Genomic DNA, 16657 nt, shown 5'->3' on the forward strand with positions numbered 1-16657 from the left:
CGGCCTAACTCTATGTGAATCTAGCTATATGTCTTGGATTCTCTTCTGTCCTACACACATAGGCAGTTGATCAATAAGTTAACATTTGGTTCCATCCAATGTTATGTGCTTGTTTTTATTGATTCATTTTTAAATTGAAATCTTCTAATTTTCTAAATAAAATTTGTACTTTTGTATCATACTCACTGTTTCTGGTCCGTTAAAATCCCAACTTTGAGGAACCCCTTTTTGTTCATTGTCTGTACCAAGGATGTGGTTGAAGAATCAGTTTATCCAGATAGCTGGTAAATCTTCATATTTGAAAAACAAAAACAAATAAACAATATAATTGCACAGGTAGAAACACTATTATAGTTATTAGCACAATTTTATTCCAATAAACGTGTTTACAGTTTTCCACTATGTGGGTGTTTTACATTTATCCCCCCATGGTCATCGCGATGTAGTGATCCTCACTACCCTAAGGCCTCGTACATGCGCCGTTCGTGAAAAAATCCCAGTGCGCATGCTCGAAATTTCGCCGCAAATCGTCATTGCTTTCGACGTGAATGTAAATTACGTCCAGCCCTATTCGCGAACGACTTACGCAAACGGCGTAAAATTTTCAAAACTCGACACGGGAACGACGGCCATACTTAACATAGGATACGCCTCATATAGCAGGGGTAACTATACACCGAAAAAAGCCTAACGTAAACAACGTAAAAAAAATGCGCCGACCGGACGTACGTTTCTGAATCGGCGTATCTAGCTCATTTGCATATTCCTCGCGTAAATCTATGGAAGCGCCACCTAGCGGCCAGCGTAAATATGCAGCCTAAGATATGACGGTGTAAAACACTTACGCCGGTCGGATTTTAGGGAAATCTATGCGTAACTGATTCTATGAATCAGGCGCATAGATACGACCGGCCGGACTCAGAGATACGATGGCGTATCTGGAGATACGCCGTCGTATCTTCTATCTGAATCTACCCCACAATCTAATTTCCATCGGACAAAGCCGTGGAATTTTGTTCGAAGGGCGTTGGCCGTGAACTTGTTCTGCATACAAACGGCAAAACTTTGTCGGCTAACAAACAGAAACTACATGTTTTTTCTGCTCTTTAGCGCCACCCTTTGGGCAACTTCTGCTAATGTTGTGTTATGGTTTGCATTGCTTCTGAGCATGCGTGTTTGTACTTTGGATTTTTTTCCAACGGAATTCTATACACACGCTCGGATAATCCGACATCACATATTTACATATTTAAATTTAAAGCATGCTATCCCACATTTGTTGTCGGAATTGTTCGATGGAGCATACAAACGGTCGGATTTTCCAACAAAACCCTACCATTACACAATTCCTGTTGGAAAATCTAACCGTGTGTATGAGGCATTATTATCATAAGAGGGGAGAAGGATTGGATTTCCTGTCTTAGGCTTGCATACAGTGCTTTTGACTCTTATAATTTGGATCGTAATGCTGCGTACACACGATCACTCGTTTGCCCGGCCAAATCTCATCGGAATTCCATCGGAGAAAAATTGAACATGTTCTATAGCTTAACTCCGATGGAATTCATCGGAATTTCCGATGAAAAAACTCAGATGGGGCTACACACGATCGGAATATCCGATGGAAAAAGTCTGTCTGACTTTTTCCATCGGAAAATCTGATCGTGTGTACAAGGCATAAGGTTTCTGGTAAGGAGGCAATTCATACATTTTCTGGTGGAGGCGCACCTGGGTGATCAATATATTGATTTATCACATTCATTCACATTGGATGCACATCACAAATGTTTCTAAATAATTGAATCTGCCCCTTTGTCACCATGGATAACAATATGAACTGTTTCATAATATAGATTTTTCACATTGTATAAAATGTTATTGTTCAGCTTTTTTGTTTTTAACACACAATTGTTTACATTGGAGAGCCCTCCCCCTCCTCTTCCAACATAGAAAAAGGAGTAAGGAGAAACAAATGAACGATTGCATCATTATTAATTATTGGAAGATCACAGGCAGCAGCACATATTCAAGATATTCATTTGACTGTAGAATTGTTTTCAACTCCTTCACCGCCCTCCTGCTGTACAGCTCAGCTCCATTGGGGACTGTATATTAACATCTTCACCTCCCTTGTGCTGTGCACATATGTACATTAACTCACTCACCTCCATCCTTCCATTGTATGTGAGCTTCACCTTCTCTGCCCTCTGTGTATGAGTTGTATTATAATGATGCACCATATCTAGTATCTGTACACCAGCACATTTCTTCATTTACAAAAAAAAAATCATGGCAAAAAATGATGTCACCTCAATAAGATGTGTTTATTTTCCATACAAGGGTAATTTTTGGCGTTTTTATACTGTCCTGTGTACTGGATGCTGAGGGTGGGTCCTGGATGAGTGCTGTTATGGTTAAGGTTGGTACCTCTTGCCTTTAAACCCGAACACATATTAATTATACAGGTTCTGTGGGTAATTAAGGTGGTAATAAAACTCACTTAGTGCCTTCTCTGCATTAAATTAGCCTCAGAACCTTTGTAATTCATATGTGTTCGGGTTTAAAGGGATGAGGTGGCAACCCTAGTTATGGTCCCTTTAAGGGAAATGGTTGGTGTACTCAGGGCAGTGGCGTCACTAGGGTTGGTGTCACCTGGTGCGACGAAACATGGGTGTCACCCCCCTCCTGTCTATCCTGCCCAGCGACCTGCAGTCACGAGGCTCACCCCCAAATTGTCCCTGTAAATGATAGTATAGGGTAGGCTAGGGTGGTATACGGGAGGTTAGAGTGGTATAGGACAGGCTGGGGTGGTATAGGGCAGGTTTCGGGTGGTATAGGACAGGCTGGGATGGTATAGGGCAGGTTGGGGTGGCATATGGTAGGTTTCAGTGGCATAGGGCAGGTTGGGGTGAAAAGGGGGAGGCTGGAGTGGTATAGGGAAGGTTGGGGTGATAAAGGGCAGGCTGGGATGGTATAGTGCAGTTTGGGGTGGCATAGGGAAGGTTGGGGTGATAAAGGGCAGGCTGGAATGGTATATGGCAGGTTGGGGTGGTATAGGGCAGATTGCAGTGGCATAGGGCAGGTTGGTATGTTATTCAGTGGATGACCTGTGGGTGACATGTAAAGTAACTTACAGCATGCCCGGAAATGAAGACACTTGGGCTGTTGTGTCCTCGCCTCATTCTCCTTGAATGAAGGAGTCTGTGGGAGGAGTGGATGAGGCAGCCACACCCCCAGCTCCGCCCACCAACTCCGGCTGCCTCAGGAGACATTGGAGATCCCCGAGGGATAGCTTAAGACGGGGGAGTGTTACAGGCGTCCTCCCCTGCACGTATTGGTACCTTGCTCGCTCTGCTGCAGCTCTGCAAGCAGAAGCAATTGAGTACAGTGTGTAACGATGGGTGGTGGTCCTGGTGACTACCGGCCGCCCCCCGCACCCCCGTAGCAACGCTCAGGGGGTCTCACTTGTGCAGGGTGAGAGGTTCCAGGACAGTCAAGTATAAAGGGGAGGACTTTATAAAGAACAAAGCAGTGCTTCCGATTCTATATGCACAAATCTCTAACAATGACAATTGTAAAGTGTGAAAAAGTGAAAGTAATAAAAAGTGCAAAAGTGCAATATGAAACATCAAATAATATAACGTGCAAAAGTGCAATATGCAACATTAAATGGTATGGAATACAAAACAACTAATTCATCAAACCAGGGACATGCGGTCAGGGGAGGCAGGTGAGGCCATGAACATAAAAATAGAAATCGAGCTTCAAGGGTAGTAGATCGCCGATCCGGGGTCACAGAGACTGGGGTATGTAGTCAAAGTTCTACCCCACCACTGGTAAAAATGTGGTGCTCCTATGACCATTGGTTTCAGAGATACAGGGCTCCTTGCACAGCCTGTCAGAAACTAAATACAGAGCGGCCAGTTTAAATATAAGCTGACACACTCTGTTTGCAGCAGACTGAGAGGATGCGCTCACAGTGCCTCTCCTCATATGTCAGAGGCACTGAGCTCAATGAACAGCTTGGAGTCTTGGTAAAGTACCATTGGTCTCAACTGTCCAATAAAAATGCTGCAGTGGAGGCACACCTCTCACTGCAGTGTCATAGAAGGGGGCAGGTGTCTAAAAGACACCTGCTCCCTTCCAGTCCAGCCCTCTTAAAGGGGTTATAAACCCTCAAGTTTTAGGATAGGATGCATTAAGGTGAAAAAACTTTGGTCAGTGACCGGCCCCCTAGTCCCCTGTTTTTCTCACCTGAACCCTTCATTCCCTCGGTGGAAACACGCTCTGCCCCTCTGGCCGGGGTTCTCGGCTCTTGATTGGATAGATTGATAGCAGCGCAGCCATTGGCTCTCACTGCTGTCGATCAAATCCAATGACGCGGGCGCCGGGTGGTGGGGCCGAGTCCGACATTCTGTGTCTATGCACGCAAATGTTGGACTCGAGAGCGTGCCCGCAAGGTAACCTCCGGGAGAGCGATTCCCCCAAAAGATGAGGTTTGGGACCACACTGTAAGGAGGTAAGTATGATATGTTTGTTATTTAAAAAAAAAAAAAAAAAAAAAGGTTTACAACATGTGCTTATGTGTATAAGATTTACCCACAATCCCATGTTTTTCTAACACAGTTAAGAGGGAGAAACTGATTCTGTTGAAAGGGTACTGTTATATTCAGGCTAAATCATATATTTATATACTGTATGTTATAACATAATAATTTCTTATTTATCTATTTACTGTGAAATTACTGGTTGGAAGTTATAACTTCAAACTTCAGTAATTTGTCCATTAAGCCACCTGCTTGAGTACAGATTTTGAAAATATAGTAAATCACCCTAAAAACAATATATAATAATTATTTGTATATTACATACTTATTGTAGTTAACCCCTTGCAACCCAATTTTGACACTTCTCTCCTACATGTAAAAATCATAATGTTTTTGCTAGAAAATTACTCAGAACCCCCCAAACATTATAGATATTGTTTAGCAGACCCTAGAGAATAAAATGATTGTTGTTGCAAATTTTTATTTCACATGGTATTTGCGCAGCAATTTTTTTAACCACTTAAGGACCGGACCAATATGCTGCTAAATGACCCAAGGGATTTTTACAATTCGGCACTGCGTCGCTTTAACAGACAATTGCGCGGTCGTGCGACGTGGCTCCCAAACAAAATTTGCGTCCTTTTCTTCCCACAAATAGAGCTTTCTTTTGGTGGTATTTGATCGCTATTTTTTGCGCTATATACAAAAATAGAGCGACATTTTTGAAAAAAAAATCAATATTTTTTAATTTTGTTATAAGAAAAATCAAATAAACTACATTTTAGTCAAACATTTAGGCCAAAATGTATTCAGCCACATGTCTTTAGTAAAAAAAAATCACAATAAAAAATAAATTAGCTACCTAGGGGCAACAGTGACACTAATACAGTGATCAGAAAAATGATCGCTTAGTGACACTGGCAATAGGGAGTGAAAGGGTTAACTAGGGCGGTGATCAAGTTTACACAGGAGGAGGAAGTGACACACGGGGGAGTGCTCTCATTGGCTGTGAGCAAACCAGAGGGGGCGGACAAAAACGAACAGCCGCCCCCTCGTCCCGGATCGCTCCTGAAGCCACGGGAACCACCGCATGTACCGGGGGGGGGGGGGCGGGGTCCCGATCGGACCCCCGACCCACGTCTATGTGCCTGTCCGTGCCATTCTGCCGACGTAAATGTACATGCGGCAGTCCGGAAGTGGTTAAACACATTTTTTTGGGGGAAACCGGTTTCCTGAATAAAAAAAAAAACGTTAGCCCGTTTATTTGTGTAGCACTACCCCCCAAGGAGCTGCTGGTTTCGTTTTGGTCTGCCGCTATCTCACTGTTCTCCGTGTTGGCTCAGAATCTAGGGTTAATCGAAACACGGTTGCCAGTCACTGAGTCTTTTTCCAAAGGCTTTTTATTCAACCACAACATTGACAGAACAAGGGGAATGGAGGGAGAGGGAACCTTTCTGTAGATCAATGAAACCTTGAGATCCCTGAGACACTGTCGTTGGATCTTGCTCACCTGGACAGGCCTCTGCCACAGACCTGGCAGCCAGAATGATGCAGGAACAGTCAAAAGTAAAAGTCTCTGCCACAGACCTTATAGTAACAATAGCTGCTGAACGATCCTCTGCCGCATGATCCAATACTCAGAATTTTCCTCAGTAAAGTCAGTTGCACAGAATGAAAAAGTTTCTTTAAGCCGACCCAGCAATCATGTGAAACGGATAGGTCAGGATGCATCCTCCAACTGAGGTACCAGGCTCCTTTCGATATACCAGCTTCCAGCTGAGTCGTCTCCAAGACGAGTCCTCCCCCGGTTCCTTCAGTTGACCAGCTTCTTCCCGCAGGACAGACAGCATAGGATCACCCTTGAGCCAGTAGGCCCCAGATAGCTTCTGGGCCTACCTCCAGTTGTGAAGCCTCGGGCCAGCCAGCCCAGAGGCAGAAGAGGAACTGTCACATTCCCCAGGTCAAGGTGACCACGAGGCGAGAGACTGAGGACAATGGTGTCCACCCCTTAAGTACCCTCTCCCAGCATGCCCAGCGGTAAAGAAACTCCGACTAGGTTGGTTCTGGGAAAGAGCACCCAATACACTCTGACTGGCTGTAACTTCCAACACAGGATCAGAGGGGACAATGACACCTGATGGTACCCGTGGGAAATACACCCAACTCAGTCAAAGCTGGAGCAAAGGCCAATTTAGCCATAAAACACGAATTTCAGATATCCCATTAAATTTGAATAATATCGTCTGTTCAACAGGAGCAGGGAGCTACATTTGTATAATGTGAAAGATGATGTTACACCGAGTAAATAGATACCTAACATGTCACACTCTAAAATTGCGCACACTTGTGAAATGGCACCAAACTTCAGTACTTATAAATCTCCATAGGCGACACTTGATTTTTTTTTACAGGTTACATGTTTAGAGTTACAGAGGAGATCTAGTGCTAGAATTATTGTTCTCACTCTAATGATTGCGGTGTATGTAACCTGTGTGTATCTGGCTCTGATACCAGCCACCGACCTCACCGCAGGTCCTTGTATCAGGCCGGGTTCACACCTATGCGAACTGAATGTGCGTTTCCCCGCTTTCAATTCGCATACCAGGAGAATGTGACTGGCTCCCTATGGAGCCTGTTCACATATCTCCGCAGCGGGTTTGGTGCGGTGTGCCGGAGAAACTAGTGCCTTTTTTGGTGAGCTTTAGGTTCGATTTCAGACCAAAATTCTGGCTAAAATCGTACCTGAAACGGTGAACCAGCACGGACCGGACCCCTGCTGTGCGCCGCTTGCGGCGGCGGTGTGAACCCGGCCTTAGACATATAAATTGCAAAGAAACTATATATATTTAAATGCACTAAAGGTGCACAAATACAAGAAAGTGGATATATAAATTCACGTGTCAATAAAAATTACTATTTCCACGTATTAACCACTTAACGACCGCCGCCTGTAGATATACATCCACAGAATGGCACGGCTGGGCAGATGGACGTACCGGCACGTCCTGTACATCTACCCAGCCATGGGTCGCGGGCGCGCGCCCGCGACCCGGTCTGAAGCTCCGGGACCGGGACCGTGGGACCCGCGAACCCGATCACCGCTGGGTTCCCGCAATCGGTCCCCGGAACTGAAGAACGGGGAGAGCCACGTGTAAACACGGCTTCCCCGTGCTTCACTGTGGCGGCTGCATCGATCGTGTCATCCCTTTTATAGGGAGACACAATCGATGACGTCACTCCTACTGCCACACCCCCCTACAGTTGTAAACACACACTAGGTGAAACATAACCCCTTCAGCGCCCCCTGTGGTTAACTCCCAAACTGCAACTGTCCTTTCCACAATAAAGAATGCATTTTAAATGCATTTTTTGCTGTGAAAATAACAACGGTCCCAAAAATGTGTCAAAATTGTGCGAAGTGTCCGCCATAATGTCGCAGTCACGAAAAAAAAACGCTGATTGCCACCATTAGTCGTAAAAAAAAAAAAAAAAATTATAAAAATGCAATAAAACTATCCCCTATTTTGTAAACGCTATAAATTTTGCACAAACCAACCGATAAACGCTTATTGCGATTTTTTTTACCAAAGATATGTAGAAGAATACGTATTGGCCTAAACTGAGGAAAAAATGATTTTTTTTATATATTTTTGGGGGATATTTATTATAGCAAAAAGTAAAAAATATTGGATTTTTTTCAAAATTGTCGCTCTATTTTTGTTTATAGCACAAAAACTAAAAACCGCAGAGGTGATCAAATACCACCAAAAGAAAGCTCTATTTGTGGGAAATAAAGGATGCTAATTTTGTTTGGGAGCCACGTCGCACGACCACGCAATTGTCAGTTAAAGCAACGCAGTCCCGAATCTATATAGTCCATCAGTGAACCAAAGTTTCCATTACAGAACATTCACAGTGTTTGGTCCTCCAAATATATAAAAAAAAGGAATATTAACTCCACCACTGACGAGTACTAGTTGCCTAGCGCCTCTTATCAGAGCAGTTGGGCATTAATAATTGCTTATTTGGGACCCTGAATCTTGGTGGTTCAGAGTGATATTTGCAAGGGAAAGAACCTCCACCATTGATTATGGGGACTCCAGTCCTGAGGGGGTTAAGCAAGCAGCCTCCAGGAAGCAGTACCTAAGACAGGAAGCTCCTAGTGCTGGGTGTGGAGTACTAGGAGTTTGGAAAAGGAGACCTGGCTTAGTGCAGCATGTGTGCTAGAAGCTGGAAAAAAACAACTGATGCCGGACTTTGCTAACTTTTGGTAAATCCCTTACATGAACTTTGCATGTCTTATATTTTATATGCACAAGCAGACTTTGGTGTCGTGTTGAGGTAATCAAGTCAGTTTTGTTTTCTGCTCAAAGCTCTGTTTTTAATTGCTTTTAAAAAAAAGTAAGTGGGGATGCCAAGAGACAAGGTGCTTGGGGGAAGGGGGGGCAGAGCCTTTTTTTTAGATTCAGCTGTCATGGGGAACCCAGCTGATGACTCATTGGTTGTTAATAGCGCGGTGGCCGCCTGCTCCTTAACATCCATGATGTTTACTGGTTGTTAAGGAGTGGGTGGCTGCCTGCATGCGTAGCAACCCATACACATTCCAGAAATACTGCATTCCTGGATCATTACTTAATTTCTGAAAGCATTTAATTACATTTTTTTATGTTTCTCTGAATGGATTTTAATTGCGGTAAATATCGCACAAACAGTCTAGTGAATTGACAGTTTCAGGATCGCATGTGATATTTACAAAAATGTGTCCTGACGCCTAAATATCTTGTGCAAGTTCTATCTGTGAATGGAGCCTAGTATGTCTTAAGCCTCGTTCACACGATCGGATTTTCCACGGACAAAGCGTAGGACTTTTGTCCGAAGGGCGTTAGCCGTGAACTTGTATTGCATGTGTAGGACTACACCCGCAGGAGCTGCTGGTTATGTTTTGGGTGGCACGTTGCCTTGCTCTATGTTCTCGCAGTCTAGGGTAAAAGGAGAGTCTGAAGAATTTCAATGTCCACACAGTACACTTCTTTTTCTTGGATTTATTTTGCAGAACTTTAGAAAAGAAGGATGAGGGGTGGGTAGGTTCAGGTGCATAATCAAAAGTAAGGAAACACTCCTGTTTCCAGCAAACGGTTCTCGTCGCCACTCTAGCCAGAGTGGGTATTGCTCACCCGGATTGGTCCCTCTCACTGGCCTAGCAGCCGGGATGGCACACAAAATAAAGTACAGTCTCTGCCACAGACCTTCCTTTTATAGATGAGACATTTTGGTCCGGAATCCTCTGCCACAGGATTCAGCACCCGAATCTCTTTAGCTTGGTTTCTTTAGAACTTTTAGATCTGACAGGCGACACTGTCAAGCCTCTCGGTGTACGGTGCATCCTTTGAAGTTTCCAGTCCTTCTCCCAACGCCTTCTCCCAGGATAGGTCCTCCCCTGGCTTCCTTCATCAAGTGGCTTACTCCCGCAGGACAGACGGCACAGGATCACCTTTGCAGTACGGGCCCAAGCCAAATAACTGGGCCCATCAGACGAAGCCGTAGCCCCGGGCCAACGTGGTCCCGGAACTAGGATTCAGAGCACGCACCTCAGGCCAGGTGGGCCACGAGGCGCGAACGGACGGACCCCGCACCAATGGCATCTGTCCCTTAAGTACCCCTCCCCAGCATGCACAGCGGGGCAACCACTCCCACTGATTCGTTGCTGAGGGGGACACCCAATACACCTTGACCTTGCTGCTGCCACCCTTGGCCTGGGGTGGTAATACCAGCATCGCTTCTCCAGTGCAGTGGACCGAAGGGTGTTCCAGAGGCGCCTGCAATTCAGATTCCAGTGGGCTGCGGCGCGGCGGACGCCATTATCCAGAGCCAGGATACAGAGAGCGAGTTCCCATCAGCATAAGTCTTCTTATCATCTGCACCGTTATCGAATCCATCTGAGTTCCAGAGTGGTGAACGGGCATAGCCCATGCTATAGTTAAGGACACTGCTGTTAAACATCACCCACACAGTTTAGCTGGTTGTACTTGTAGTCTCACAGATTCTATATATCCGTTATATGTATTCTATAACGGACAAGCAAGCAGATGCCTATGCTCAGTACACATTACTGATTTCAGTAGCCACATCAGATGACATCTTTAGGATCATAAAAGAAGAAAGTTATAATGCTACCAGGATAATTCACAGCTTTGCTGTACCTTGCCATTTTGGATTACTTTATTTACAACATAAAGAGGCTAGCTGAAGATACCTGGATTTTAAGGAATGCCCTTTTTCACCTTTTAATCATTTTCTCCCCTCATCTGATCTAATTGATCTGTTAGAGCAGTAAGGATATGGAATTCTCTTCCACAAGAAGTGGTATCAGCAGGGAGCATCAATAGTTTAAAAAACTACTAGCTGTATGATCCTAACATACAGGGGTATATGTTTTACTATTGAAAAAACACATTCTCACATTCCCTCACTGATTGAACTGGATGGAATGGTGTCTTTTTTTTCAGCCTTACCAGCTATGTATTGTAATTGTACTATCTCTCTTTATTTTGTAAAGCTCTGCGCAGATTGTTGGCGCTTTATAAGTTCATGACTAGGGTAGCTAAGAGCTAACCTCTCAACTTACCCATTAACTTTTCCTTGCTACCCCTTTAACCTCTTACCATGACACAAAAAAACACACAACACCCGGGGTGGGGTAAAATGGCCGAACACGGCCTTTTATTAACACAAACTTTTATTTAAAATGACCAAAATCAGATATGATTTTGAGGTCCTTGACAGTACCAATATACCCATACCCTTTTATTGTGTCAGAGGCACCAGCTAGTTCAGTTGCCACCCCAGCCACGACCTATTGACTCAGGGCCTAAACCCAGCTGACCTCAGCCACCCAGGGTTTTTAACGCTACCCGGTCACTATGCAGTGAACCGTTCCCACTCGAGGATGCCATACCTGAGATTGGTTCCACACCGTTTACCCAATGAACAGAATTATACCGCAAAACGCCAACACATAGACAACCAGAGACCAAACCTAAATGTAGGGGCGGATGTTCTTCCCCAGCTACACTCGAGCAACTGTTGAAACCCCACTCTGCATCTAATATCTCATTAGCTCCCCCCCAGACACCTTTGCCCTGGCCAATGGGGTGAACTTAACTTTTAAACACAAATACCTAACTTAACCCCTTTAGTTGCTTGTATACCCTTACCACCTTGTCATGTCCCCCCTTTGCTGACTGCATTCTTGCTAAGCTAGGGTCCTTTCTTTATAATAGTTTGTTGAATTTTAATGTTCTGGCAACAGGGTTTCATCAACCATTCAGAATCAGGGCTGGACTGGGACAAAAATTTGGCCCTGGACTTCATCCAGACTGGCCCACTTTGACAGGTCTCTCCCACAGCGGCCGGACAACTCCTGCACCCCCCCGGCCACCCAAGCCCCCTCTCCCCCTTCACTAGCCGTTTTTTTTATTAGAGTCGAACGGCTGGTACTGGTACTCTTATAGGCAGTACCAGTGGGGAAGCTAGACATTATTTCTCCCGGGGCAAAGAATCAAGTTTGGTGCCCCCCCCTAATGGGACAAGATTAGGCAGAAGTGAGAAACTCCCAGGCCGCTGTCACTGAAACCGGCCCACTGAGCCATCGGCCCACCGGGAAACTCCCTGTAGTCCCAATGGCCAGTCCATCCCTGTTCAGAATTCACTTTTCATTGATCTGGCTCTATCAAACTGAAATCTGGTTGGCTGATACAGGATACTCTCCTTTGCACATTACCATTTCTCTGGGAGCTGCTTTATTTAAAGACCACTACTGTACTATTTTTGTGCCAAACGGTACGCTTTTAATACCAAATAAATGACAACATAATATTTTTCAGTCGCAAATAATAACGATGATTCTGTTGCGCCAAAGGCTTGATGGCTAATGCTGTCTCTCTCACTGCGCATATATTTCTGTAAAAATCTGAGAAATACACGTTCATGCAATGCATTTTAACATCCAATGTTCATGTATTTATTTAGACCCCCTACTCGGAAATCCTGGTTCCAATCTGTCTGCTTCGCTCATCTCCTAAGAGGGGTTAACAGTGAAAAGACTCATCCCCATTCTGTGCCAATCACCTGAGTGTGAGAGATACAGAGAGAAGGAGAGGGAGAGAGAGGGAGAGCCGGCGAGCAAGAACATCTCTCCAGCAAGCTGGCCTCATCTCCCAGCTGTGGGCACCGAATCTGAAGGAGCGAAAAGGAGACGGGGAAAGCCCCGAGCAGCAGGATGAAGCGGTACCAAGAACATCATCTGCAGAAGGTAGGTAACGGGCTTCTTGTGACTACAGACATAAACCTAGAGGGATGCTGTCTTCCTCTCATTCCATTCACTGCTCAGTCTACCCAACGCTGTTTCCTTGGGAATATCAATAGCATCCAGCAAGCAAGAACCTGTTGTACACACAGGAATGCAAATCTTTTATAAAGCATAGGAAATAATGGAATGGCTTTATTATGAATGAAATGACAATCTGGAGAAAGCAGAGCGAGTAATGTAATTGGATTATTTGGGAAGTTGATCTAGAGGCAGGCATTACGGCGGAGAAAAAAAAGGAATGAAACGCAAATGTTGTTTCTTTGATATAGTGTGAGCAAGTCCTGTTCATCTGTGCTTTGTGTGTGTGTGTGTGTTTTTTTTTTTTTTTTGCTAGAGCGGAGATGCAAGTGGGTCTTAATGTGTGTAGAAATTATTTTTTTTTTCTCAGTGTGAGGGACTTCTTCTGGATTAACCCCTTCCATGCATGACACATGAATGAGTATAGAGTCAGGGATTTGTGACCTTTTCTCTCTATATATATATATATATATATATATATATATATATATATATATATATATATATATATATATATATATATATATATATATATATATAGTATAACCTACCCATGCATATATTGTATATCTATCAATGAGTGAACATTAAATACCTAATTGGCTATGGTCAGAAGCATTATAAAAGCAGACTTCACACCTTTGTGTTGCGGTAACGCAGGCACGTTTAAACATGTACCATCATGCACATAATCAGGGCGTTATTCATTCTGAATGGCACCCTAACACACAAAAGCAACACATCTCCACTACTGCTTGTAAATGCATTACCCTACGTTTTTGGCGTGCTGCGTCAGAAAGACAAAATGGTCCAATTCTATGTGTGTTGTGATTGATTGACAGTCCATTCAAACAACTAGGATGCCTTAATGCAATGCGCGTTAATGCGTGGCATTATGACGCGACGATGGAATGGTTAGGTGGGAAGGGGGTCTAAGGCAATTGGCCTAATTAACTCACATCCGACAGCCAGCGCTGTAATTTATAGAGATAAGAATATTCTGAACAGGACAGTATGAATCTAAACAGTGCAGCCCCCCCTTTCCAACATGTGTGCCCTATTTTGCTTTTTAAACCCCCCCCCCCCCCCCCCCTGAAAACATTTCAACCATCTACAATTTTAAACACAGATTTTTTAAGATATTTAAAGCGGTTGTATACCCAGAAAACATTAAAAAAAACTGCAAGGCAAAGGCATAATGAGCTAGTATGACTAGCATACTAGCTCATTATCAATTACTTACCTTAGATGAAAGCCCCCGCAGAGGTCCTCACACCTCCTCCGTCGCCATCTTGATACCCGGAGTGACGATGTGACTGGCCGGAGTGGCGATCACGTCACTCCCGCGCATGCGTACCGAACGGCACGATCCCCGTGCATGCGCACATTTCCAGCCCTTTCCGGCAGGCTCCCATTCAAGAGCCGGCACGCTCAGTGCGCCTGCGCCGTTGTCTACGGCGCACATGCGCCATAGACATCGGTGCCTGATTTTCTGCAAATATCTCCCTAACCCAGGGGCGGACGGAGCATTGGGACTTTCAGGCACTGCCCGAGGGCCCCATGCCACTAGGGGGCCCCATCAGGGTTGCCAGGCTCAATAAAACCAGGAACAGTATGTAAAAATCAGTGTTTTTTTTTTTTTTTTTACATCTGTCCCTGCTATGTCTTAAACCGACATGCTTTTGATGTGAAAATCCTGAGATTTTAGCTGCCCTGCCTCTGCACTGCCTCCTGGCGTGGTAGCCATCTGTAAGTCCAGGGGCCCCATAATCTTCTATTGCCCGGGGGCCCCATGGGTTGTGAGTCCACCCCTGCCTTAACCATATAAGTTAAGTAGATATTGCACCTACAGGTAAGCCTTAATGTAGGCTTACCTGTAGGTGCAAGTGGTTCAAAAGGGTATACAACCGCTTTAAGGGTGGAGGTTTTTTTGGTCAACCTATTGGGTTGTAAAAAAAACAAAAAAACAGTACTGTGTACAAGTCTTTAGGGCCCAAAAAAATGATGTCTTCTGTTTTGTGGACAAGGCAACTACATCATTGGGTCTAGCGTTATCGTCCTACTATGGCAGGGGTATCCAAACTTTCTAAACAAAGGGCCGATGTATTGCCCTTTAGACTTTAAGTGGGGGGGGGGGGGGGGCTATGGCCAGCGGGCATGGAAAATTTTCTGCCATCAGTCGGAGTAAATATCACCACATTTGGTATTAAGGGAGGAATAACATGCCATCCTTGGTATCATTCAGAAAAATTGTGCCCTATTGTTGTCAGTCAGCAGAATGATGTCTTGTGTCAGTGGAGGGATTAGTGCCCGAAGGGCCAGATACAGGCAAGCAAAGGGCTGCATTGGGCCCACGGGCCACAGTTTGGAGACCACTGTACTACAGGGTATCCAAGAGACACTGTAGAACCTAGCAAAATCAATAGGTAATTGAAGCTAAATGGGAAAACAAAGATTTAAAGCCCTAGGCCCTGAAGCAGAAGCCAAGGGCCCAGGGGATGTCCAGGTGACCTAGTTACAGTCTTTGTCCTCCTACAGTAAACCCAGATGGTAATGCAATAGGGTATATTTATGTAGCGCTACCCCCTCAGGAGCCGCTGGTTAGATTTGGGACGGCATGTTATGTTGCCTCTGTGATGTGTCTAGGGATGATGATGAGCAATGACGGAATGTCCAAACGGCAGGGTGTCGTTTTCTGTGCTTTTATTTCTTGCCCAACATGGCAAACAGTTAACTTGCGGTAGATAGAGAAAGGTTGGTGAAAGGACAATTTGCAGATTCAGGCCTATGGATAACAGAAGCAGTCCTGCCTCCAATGGGACTTTAACTCACGTCGCCACTCCAGCCGGAGTGGGCAAAGTGTACCCGGACAGGCCTCTCACACCGACCTGGCAGCCAGAGTATCACTTAGAACCTCTGAGAAGGAACAACTCTCTGCCACCGACTTGGCTCTAATGGGATTAGAATTAGGAGTGGAACCTCTGCCACAGGCCCTCTTGCCTGAATCTCCCTCAGGTAGACTTCTTGATTTTAGGGGTCACCGACTGACAAGTTGCAGCATACAACTTCTCAGTGTCCGGCCACCCAGATCCCCAATGGATTGTCAAAGCCCTGTTGGATCACCTGCCTCCGGGCTCACCTCAGACCGACTCCCCACCGAACAGCATAACTCGCTTGGGATCTTCCTCAGCTACAGGCATCATTCAGATATCACCATCTTCAGCCGGCGATTCTGTGCACGATGAGAATGATCAAAGCAGCAGTTCCGCCGCTTGATCGTTCTTATAGGCAGCGGGAGGGGACGTCCCCCCTCCCGCCGCCATCCGGTGCTTCTCTGGACTCTCCCGTGCCATCATGGGGGCCCGGAGAACGAATCGGCCGGCGCTGGCTGGGAAGCATAGAGATGACTCTATGACCGTCAGAGGCCCGGGCGCGACGGGTACCGGAAGTAAACAAAGCCTTAATCGCGGTTGTCGACATAAGATCGGTGAATTTTTTTTTCACGATCTCATGCTTGTAAGCCTGGAGGAGAGATGTGGGGTCTTATTGACCCCACATCTCTCCATAAAGAGGACCTGTCACAGTGATTCCTATTACAAGGGATGTGTACATTCCTTGTAATAGGAATAAAAGTGATAAAAAAAAATGTAAAAACAAGTGTAAAAATTAAGTAAAATTTAAAAAAAAAAAATATATATATATATATATATATATATATATATAT

The 16657-nt window shown here is 45.0% G+C and overlaps 1 protein-coding gene across 1 annotated transcript in view; it reads left to right on the top strand.

Moving 5' to 3' along the window:
- Positions 1–8665: 8665 nt before the first annotated feature.
- Positions 8666–16657, top strand: part of SLC6A7 (solute carrier family 6 member 7) — a 170532-nt gene continuing 162540 nt past the window's right edge. The window contains exons 1-2 of the mRNA XM_040345015.1: positions 8666–8817; positions 12576–12858. Coding sequence (XP_040200949.1) covers positions 12826–12858 — 33 coding nt within the window. The 5' untranslated portion in view covers positions 8666–8817; positions 12576–12825. The remainder of the gene's footprint in view (positions 8818–12575; positions 12859–16657) is intronic.

The sequence above is a fragment of the Rana temporaria genome, chromosome 3 (assembly GCF_905171775.1).
Source record: "Rana temporaria chromosome 3, aRanTem1.1, whole genome shotgun sequence".
Lineage (NCBI taxonomy): Eukaryota > Metazoa > Chordata > Amphibia > Anura > Ranidae > Rana > Rana temporaria.